Raw genomic sequence first — 9,956 nt, forward strand, 5'->3', positions numbered from 1 at the left:
AAACAGCATAGAGAGGTGTTACCCGGACTTAGAGCGTATTCGTTAATAGTGATAATAAAGTGTGTCGCAATCAATGTTATATATATATATATATTGATATAATAATTACGCTAATGATCCGATCCGATGGTATATATATATATGTTGAGACGGTTCTTACCTGTCACGAAGTATTTTAAGGTCTAGTTGTTCGTTTGTTTGTTTAACAATAAGAGGATTAGACCCTTCCAGAGCAAGATAATTTATAAATATCTGTGAGTATTCCATGAGACATCAGTAATATAATAATGTAAAGATAACTCCTTTACAACATATTACATTAAATTCACCAATATATATAAGGATCAGTTGTTTTTTGAGACCCTATTTAAGTGGTATCACTCTATTATGAGAGTTTATTAGTGTGTTGTACAATAAAGGGCCGCGCATAGATAAACTTCACGTTCGGCGGCAAAAAGATAGATATAGATATAGATATCCATATATTAAAGAAAAGATAAAATGGAAAGTCAAACTTTTTCAATTGCAAGCTACAATTAGAAAATTTTGTCCAGTTGATTTCCAATATTAAATGAGTTTTGAATTCAGATATCTCAATAGGTGTGTTTGAAATGGAAAATAAAATCAGCATCGCAACAAATATCAGTTACGATTAATGTTCTACTTCCCTTAACATTCAAGGAAAAGAATATTGATTTGTTTCAGTATAATTGTAATGATTAGACCGAAGAGGTACTAATAAGTACTGTAGGGTTATTTTAAGACATTTATCTTCTAAAACAAGATGTAATATAAATTGCAATATTTAGATAACGATCCCTGTTTTCATTAAACTTGTTTTAGTTCAGCATACTTTCCAAATTTTTCATATGTGTCGCCAAAGGTTATTTTTAGTAGAAATATGACTTGGGTAACCATTTTTTCTCTGAAATGTTGGAATTTTATAGGCACTGTTACAAATATTGTTTTGTTTTATAATATATCTATTCAGCTTAGAGAACAGCTTTCTTTGTCTCTATTTTTGTTTTTGTTTTTAATTTCAAGATTGCTAAAAAACCTCTGGGCATAACGAGACTGAATGGAGAAGAAGGAGAAAAAAATAGGGATGGTTCGTATGGTATTACCTTGCTCGTGCTTTTCGGCCGTGTTAAAGACTAAAGCGGGATATAATGCTGTTATTATTATAATGTTATTATTGCTATATTCCTGGAAACTGTAGGTTGTCTCTCTCTCAGGGATAGTAATATCGGTAACGATTACGTTTAATATAGATAAAGTAAAAAAAATTAAGAAAGTCGAAGAAAAGAACAAAAAATTTCATATCTATTGCAATTTAATGTTGATAATTCTTCTTTTAATATCAAAAGGTCAATTTAAAATTAATTAAAAATAAAAATAAGTTACATTAACCAACTGAATAGTGAGGTTCGAAAAGAAACAATTAAATCAAAGCCACTGCATTAGTTTCATTTGTTTATAATTGGTCCTTTTCTATTGCATTGATTTAAATATCACATAAATTATTACATTAGTATCATTCTGTCCTTAATATTGTTTGATTTGAAATCAAAAAGAATTGTGTTTCAGTGTATTGAGTTTGCTCTTTTTTATTTTCTTTATAATTTGAACAACCAGTGAAAAGGAAAAGTTACCTGATTGTATATTGGTATTGCCACTTTATATATATATTTTTAAGGCGCATAATTCAAGTAATAATACGACATTTAGGAATATATTAAAGAAACGAGACCATGTCTGAGATGCCTACGCAGAATGCCCAGACAACACAAGGGAACCCTGATGTGACAAGTAAATATAAACCTGGGAAATTGATCTCTGTTGGAACACATCAAATAGAAATTATAAATTATATTGCAGAAGGTGGATTTGCTCAAATATACTCTGTTAAGTTTGTTGAATATTTAAATGAATTTGGAAATGACAACAACAATCCAAATTCGCTGAAACCAGGAGATGTTGCATGTTTGAAGAGAGTTATTGTCCATGATGAAAATGGACTAAACGAATTAAGAAATGAAGTAGACGTTATGAAGAAATTAAAAGGATCTCCAAATATTATACAATATTATGACTCAAATGCCTCCAGGTTGCATAATAATTCAACTGGATTTGAAATATTGCTATTGATGGAGTTATGTCCCAACGGATCCTTGTTAGACTATATGAATCAGAGATTAGCAACAAAACTGTCAGAAAAAGAAGTTGTAAAAATAATGTACGATATAACATTGGCATTGAGCAATATGCATTATTTAACGGAACCCTTGTTGCATAGGGATATTAAAATTGAAAATGTTCTAGTTGATTCTGATAATAATTTCAAATTATGCGATTTCGGTTCAACGTCAAAGACATTCCAAATTGTAACAACACATCAAGATATTGCAATGTTAACACAAAACATTTATGTTCATACGACTCCACAATATAGATCTCCAGAAATGATAGATTTATACAGATATTTGCCGGTAAATGAGAAATCTGACATATGGGCCCTTGGTGTATTACTGTATAAACTTCTATTTTTCACAACTCCTTTTGAGATGACAGGTCAATTCGCAATATTACATTCCAAGTATGAGATTCCTCAAAACAAATTCTGCTCTAAGCTAAATAATCTTATTATTATCATGCTGGCAGAAAACCCAAATTTAAGGCCAAATATTTACCAGGTTTTGTATCAGGTTTGCTCAATTATGGGTGTTACTGTTCCGATTAAAGATAAATATGAATCTGGAGCATATAATTTTGAAAATTATACTCACTTTCAGAGTAAAATACAAAATATTCAATTTCAGATGTTTGAATTGGAAAAGAAGAAGGCTCAGAATTCTGGGAAGTTAGGAAGTACTGAAAATAATCTTTTAAATGAAATGTTTATTAGTTCCTTTGATATTGCGTCCAAGATACCCTTACCAGGGCAGAGAGTATCATCGCCTATATCGACACAGGTGAACCAAACCATTCCGAAAGGAAATCAAAATAACTCATCTGATAAATTAACTTCCCCGACACCAGACACCATTGGCCAAAAATCTTCTCATTCTCAAGATATGAGTTCTCTTGATGATACAAATACTAAACGTGCTAATATGTCAAATGAATCCTATGGAACCAATGACTTGCAAGGGAAGTTAAATGAAATGGATTTAAAGGACGATAGCTCTTATTATCCAAGTGTCGGTGAATTGAATAAGTATATCGACAAGGAAATAAATCAAGCCAATAATGATAGATCTGAAGATATAACAAATATGAGGTTCCCAGATATTAATCAAAATCAGACAGTTATTAACCCTGAAATATTAGATGCAAAGACATCCGCAAGTTCTAACAAATTATTTAAACCGATTCCTCAGGATTCCTTAGTGAAGGAAACTATGATTCAGTCTGAGAATACTACTAATACATTTAGTCAACATAAATCGACGAATCCATTTCCAGCAATTGGGGATGGTCTAAAAAGTCAGCAAATTAACAATACTCAATATCCGAATATTTCTAATGCGATTCCCATAAGTACTCAACAACCTCAAAATTATTCGCGTATTCAAACTCCTGTAGAAAATAATGCTTATGCGAATAGCCCTAAAAATATAGAAAGTTATACAGTGCAAACAGGACAAATACAACAACAAAAGCCTAGTCAGAATGTTCCATTCAGTGTTAATGAACAATCTAGGATGACGCCATCGTTCCCATCATCTGAATCACCGAACACTGGCAACCTGGAATATGTTAGTTCTAATAATCAGACATCATATCAAAGGATCTATAATCAAATAAGTAATCCAGTAGGCACTACCATTCCTCAGGTATCACCACCAGCAAACCTTTCCCAACAAATGAAGCAAAAACCTACTACAACTCCACAAGCAAATAATCCCCAAGGTCAAGTAACACAAACTACAAATGGTTTGTCTCAGGATAATCACCAGAACTATCAAACTAAGCCCACTAAACCTTTAAGAGATGATATGTATGACGAATTAAGACCTCCGATGATTCCTCCCCATCCAAGAAAGAAGAAAGAAGAAAACAAAATATCCTCAAACGTAGGAAATTTTAGAGATCCAAAAACTGGAAAACTAAAAATTGATCAAGCAGATGTAGATGTCGGAACAAGGCATGCACATCATCATTCACAACATGGACGACCACATCGAAATTCTGGACACGATAGTTCTGGGGTGAGGCGTACTGCCAGTATGAATAACAAGCCAAATGTGTTATTGGAGAGACCTACAACTGAAAGTATCGACATCGACTTGGACAAGATAAAAAGAAAATCTCTAGATTTAAAAATGCATAAGATGGGGTTTGTCTCTGATTTGAAGGACCAAAGTATTCATGAGAACGAGGTTGTTGCGAATCATAACAATGGGAGATCAGAACTGGATAGACAAAGACTTAGCAAGCGGAATGTGAGCAACGGTAGTATACCAATGGTGGTAACTAATACGGATGAGATCAAGAAATCTATTACAAGGGCCAGGCAATCATTAGATCTTGACAGGGCACGTAGAGAAGTAATGATGAACAATGACAACAATAAGAGACGATCGTTATTCTCGATGTTCCGCCAAGATAAGAAATTATAGAAAAAAACTGCATATACACCAGTACATATTTTCTTTTACATATTATAAAACGATAAATAAATAGATATAATTACTCATGCTATAAATATTATCCTTCTTATTACATTTAGCATTCCTTGTTGCATCTGAGACTAGGATTCAACTAACATTTAATATCAATCCCCCAATAGATATTACCGCGATGTAGTTCTCCGTCAATATGTAGTTCGAGGCGAAGAAAACAAACCGATTTTTAAAAAAAATAAAATAAAAAAAGAGGTTTATACTAATTGTGATAAAAAAGGGAATTGTCGGGTTTGATTATTGGATATTTTAAATTATTTAATGCATGATTGGGGTATTTTCTTAGTTTATTCAGATATATTTTAGGATTACTCCAATTTGTAAATACTCCACTTATCACTATTTTGTGTACATACTAATTTTAATATAAATTAGCAATAATTCTTTTTCATTTTGTTCATACCCTAATTTAGTATATTTGAAAATGTTGAGAGGGTCGGTAAGGAAAACCTCACTACTAAAGTCCAATTCGATTAATTTTTTAAGAAATACTAGAACAACAATGTTTATGTCTACTAAAGCTTCAAGCGATATTACCGGAACTTCCAATAATGGTTCTACTCCTGTTGAACCACCTCAAGTATTGTTCACAGTTAGAGATACTGCAAGAGTGGTCACTTTAAATAGACCGCAGAAATTAAATGCCTTAAATACGAATATGTGTTCTATGATGTTTAACACTTTAAATGAATACTCTAAGTCTGACATGATCAATTTAGTTATATTAAAATCATCCAACGGGAAGAGATCCTTCTGTGCAGGTGGTGACGTTGCAACAGTTGCTTCATGGAATTTGGCTAAGGATTATAACAAGTCTGTCGAATTCTTCCAACATGAATATTCTTTAAATTTTCAATTATCGACGTTTAATAAGCCAATCGTTTCAATTATGGATGGCATTACTATGGGTGGTGGTGTCGGTTTATCCATCCATACACCCTTCCGTATTGCTACAGAGTATACGAAATGGGCTATGCCGGAAATGGATATTGGTTTCTTCCCTGATGTTGGTGTAACATTTGCGCTACCAAGAATTATCACAATTTGTAACAATCAATCTCAGATGGCAGCATATTTATGCCTAACTGGTGATGTTTTAAATGGTGAAGATGCCTACACATTAGGTTTAGCCTCACATTACGTTACACATGAGAATTTAGTAAACCTTGAGAGAAGATTAGGTGAAGTCACAGAAGTTGATGTTTTCCGTCAAAGTGATAAATATTCAGATAAGCAAGATAGAGGTGATAAGATGATGAATATTATTAATAACTCTATCAAAGAGTATAGTTATCAATTACCAGATAATTACAAGTTTAGATATTCAGATGTACAACTTGATGTTATTGAGAAATGTTTCAACATTACAAAAGTACAGAACATTAATGACATTATCCGTAACTTGGAATCCTTTGAAGGTTCTGTTGATGCCAAAAATTTTGCCCTTGAAATAAAAGATAGGTTGTCCAAAAAATCATTTACTTCCATGGACCTTGTCATTAGATTATTGCAAGATAACTCTAAAGACCATATCGAGTCATCAATAAGGAGAGACTTATACACAGCAGCTAACATGTGTCATAACAATGTTGATGGATTGTCAGAATTTTCAGAGGCCACTAATCACAAATTAAATTTGAAAAATAGAGAGCCATACCCTTGGAAGAATAATTTAAAGGCAATTTTATCGACTCAAGTCACTTCATTGACATCTCCAAAACCATCGATTCCAATATCCCTATTGAAGAATAATGTAGATGTTACTTGGAATAATTATCCGTTCCATGGTAAATACCAATTACCAACAGAAAGTTTTATTAAAAACCTGATATCAAAAAAAGACTTTACCAAGGAATCACTAATTCAATACTTCATGAACAATAATGTCTTTACTAAAGATAAAGTGGGTGTAAGATATATTTTAAATAATATCATTAGAAGAAAGTGTAAACCAACTGAAAAAGCTTCGCTACTGAAATGGGTTGATTAAATTTGTTTTTTTTGCTCATTATCAAACAAAAAAAATCTATTAAATATATATACCGTGTAAATACTCTCTATTAATATTTTTCTAACAATTCAATAGTTGTTTTTTTGCTGAAGATAGTAAAAGAAAATTCCTTTTTCAGTAATTTGAAAGGGGGTGATATAGTTTAATTAAAAACATATGTGTATGTAGAACTAGATACTTAAATAGAATATTACATTAGAAGAAGTAAAATAAAAATTAAGAGAGAGAAGATTTTTCATTATATATCAATCAACTTTCCTCCAAATATTTCGAATTTATCTAATTTATTTTTGGTGGGTCTTTCTTCTGTTTCTGACACCTTCAGCTAATAGTTCTAGAACTTGCTCGGTACTATCCCAGCCAATACAAGCATCAGTGATAGAACAACCGTATTTTAGACCTTCTCTGCCACCTTCTGGTGGGACATCTTGTCTACCTTCAACTAGGTTGGATTCAATCATAACACCACATAGAGCATCTTCACCAGCAGTTAATTGTTCGTAAATAGATTGGGCAACCTTTGGTTGGTTCTTGTAATCCTTATTACTGTTACCGTGAGAACAATCGATCATGATTCTTCTCTTCTTACCATCATTGGTTGGGTCGATCAAGTTAGCCTTCGCTAGTTGTTCCTTAGCAAGCTTAACGTTCTCTGGGTCGAAGTTAGTACCGTTCTTACCACCTCTTAGAATGACAAAAGTGTCTGCATTACCTTCGGTACCGACAATAGCAGTAATACCCGGTTTGGTAACAGATAAGAAGTAATGGTCGTGAGCAGCAGCTCTCATGGCATCTACAGCAACTTGTAGGCCACCATCGGTACCATTCTTGAAACCTATTGGGAAAGATAGACCGGAGGCCAATTCTCTGTGTAATTGAGATTCAGTAGTTCTTGCACCAATAGCACCTAGAGAGAAACAATCACTTAAAAATTGGGGAGAGATAGTATCCAACATTTCACCAGCAATTGGAAGACTTTCAACCAATTTGGTGAACATTTCTCTAGATACCCGCAGACCCTTGTTGATTTGGAAAGAGTTGTCGATATCTGGATCGTTGATTAGACCCTTCCAACCAACAGTGGTTCTTGGCTTTTCTAAGTATGCTCTCATGATGATCAAAAGATCCTTATCTAATTTCTTAGAAATCTTGGCCAATTTGTCACAGTATTCGTAAGCAGCCTTTGGATCATGAATGGAACAAGGACCAATAACGATGACCATACGGTCATCTTCACCATTCAGAACTTTGCAAACATTTTCTCTAGCGTTAACGATTATTTCTTTACCTTTTTCAGAAATTGGGAATTCATGTTGTAATAAATCAGGAGGGGTTAATGGATCGTAACCTTTAATTCTCCAGTCTTCTAGACGGGATCTGTCTCCAGCGTGGTCGTTTTTAATGAACATTGTATTTATATGTGTATGTAAGTGTATGGGTATGACTATAAATGAGTCGAGTAATATGTATGTATGATATACTTTAGTATCTTTAACAGTTTACAATTATTTTCAACTTCGAAAATAGGAATCAATAAATTGTACTTTTATGTTTAAATCAACTTCTTATATAATCTTGTAAATTGGAAGTGAATCAATTCAGCAAATAAATGTTTTCCCCATGAATGTACAGTAACCCAATAAAAAAACAAAAAAGTTTCATCCCACAACTATAATCCTAATTAGCTACTAATTCCAAGAAAGTAACTGGTATCAAATGTTTGGTTTGCTTCCTTACCAGTTTGTCCATGTATGAGTCAACTAAACTCTATTGGAAAGGTAGCTTCTGCCTGAGTCTCTCTCCGTATACTTTTGGCTTACCAAACATGTCCAACCAAAAATTTTCATTGTCACTCTCTTTCATCGCGCACCCAAAAGAACAGCGCTTTGGTAAGCTGAAGAAGAGAAAAAAAAGAAAATTTTTCACTTTTGATATGCAAATGCTATTGTGCCATCGTGGAGGATAGCTAAAGAGTAATTCGTAGTAGAAACGTGGAATACCTGTACTATTCCCTGAGAGAGTCGACAGCATATGACGTTGGCTATATCGAAAGAGATGATGAGCCAACCGATCAGGTTGTTTGTTTTAGAACACATTGTTAGGAACTGAAAGTTGTAACTTTGATTTCTTGCCTAAGAAATGGAAGAACCGGTGCAGTTTAAAATGTCAACGATAGACCTACTGTAGAACCTGCGAATTCTGTGAGTATTTTCGAATTTGTGGGGCAGTGAGTAATACGGTTTGTTACTTTTCTTTTTTTTTTTTTGAATCTTAATCAACGATGTGTCATACTAATTAGTAATTGACTAGTTAACGTCATTTTACGTATATTGAAACATTTACTTAGGGTTGGACTGCGAGTCGCAGAGTTGAAACCTTGTTTTGGTTGCATACTTGTTAAAATGACAGATAAAATATATAGCTAAGAAACTTTCAATTCAATTAAGGGCAGCACTCTCTAATAGAAAGATTAAGGGACTTTTTATTTTAAAAAAAAAGTGTCAAATGGCTTGATGTTACCAATTTTATTATGTAAATCTGCAGGACCCAAAAAAAACAAGAAAATGATGTGACAGTAGACAATTACACCAAGTGACATTATGAACTTTACTTTATAATCCTGTAATGCATCTAGTAGAAAGTAATTATAATGTACAGTATGTTTAACGAAGCCTAATCTCAGTGAATAACTACTTGTCTCGTCGGAGTTCCTAGTGAACCATCTTGGTGTATAATCTTCTAAGAATTGAGAGTAAGCTCTGGGATTGAACATTGCATAAGATATGCTCGTCCAGTGTGATAGGTGCTATAGCAAAGTTTCATGAACGTTGTATGACACTTGCTTCGACACGCTCAGCGGTGATGATTATAAATGTAATATGTGTTTGAAGAAGCTTTTTTTTTAATATATCTTCAGAATGGGAAGATAAGAAGATAGAAGAGAATAAGCACCCACCGATCCACAATATAATAATATTTAGAATTCATATCTTGAGGTCAATAAGCGTTTAGTGAACTAAACTGATTGGGGGGTCAACCTTTTGTAAGAATTACTAACTTATTTGAGAATAGTGAATCTAACACGATTAATCTTCTCAAATGTATATTAAATTACCAGATATTGGCTACATCTCTCTTTACTTACAAATATTTGTAAAAATAGAGCATTCTTTCTTGACACTAGTTATTTTATGGAAAATGACACAGCAGAAAAAATATTTAGTGGTTATGTGATAGACTAAATATATTCAAAAAAATAA

At 33.0% G+C, this 9,956-nt stretch overlaps 3 protein-coding genes across 3 annotated transcripts; 2 read left to right on the forward strand and 1 right to left on the reverse strand.

Annotated features, from left to right (window-relative positions):
• Positions 1-1,751: 1,751 nt before the first annotated feature.
• KABA2_02S12320 (uncharacterized protein) lies at positions 1,752-4,622 on the forward strand (the record flags this gene model as incomplete). The annotated part of the gene is made up of 1 exon (XM_041549230.1): positions 1,752-4,622. The coding sequence occupies one exon, from the start codon at positions 1,752-1,754 to the stop codon at positions 4,620-4,622; it is 2,871 nt and encodes a 956-aa protein (XP_041405164.1).
• A 487-nt stretch (positions 4,623-5,109) lies between these two features.
• On the forward strand, positions 5,110-6,675 carry EHD3 (mitochondrial 37S ribosomal protein mS47; the record flags this gene model as incomplete). The annotated part of the gene is made up of 1 exon (XM_041549231.1): positions 5,110-6,675. The coding sequence occupies one exon, from the start codon at positions 5,110-5,112 to the stop codon at positions 6,673-6,675; it is 1,566 nt and encodes a 521-aa protein (XP_041405165.1).
• Positions 6,676-6,980: 305 nt separating this feature from the next.
• Positions 6,981-8,105, reverse strand: ARO3 (3-deoxy-7-phosphoheptulonate synthase ARO3; the record flags this gene model as incomplete). The annotated part of the gene is made up of 1 exon (XM_041549232.1): positions 6,981-8,105. The coding sequence occupies one exon, from the start codon at positions 8,103-8,105 to the stop codon at positions 6,981-6,983; it is 1,125 nt and encodes a 374-aa protein (XP_041405166.1).
• Between the last annotated feature and the right edge of the window lie 1,851 nt (positions 8,106-9,956).

This window comes from Maudiozyma barnettii (genome assembly GCF_903064755.1).
Source record: "Maudiozyma barnettii strain CLIB 1767 genome assembly, contig: KABA2_02, whole genome shotgun sequence".
Lineage (NCBI taxonomy): Eukaryota > Fungi > Ascomycota > Saccharomycetes > Saccharomycetales > Saccharomycetaceae > Maudiozyma > Maudiozyma barnettii.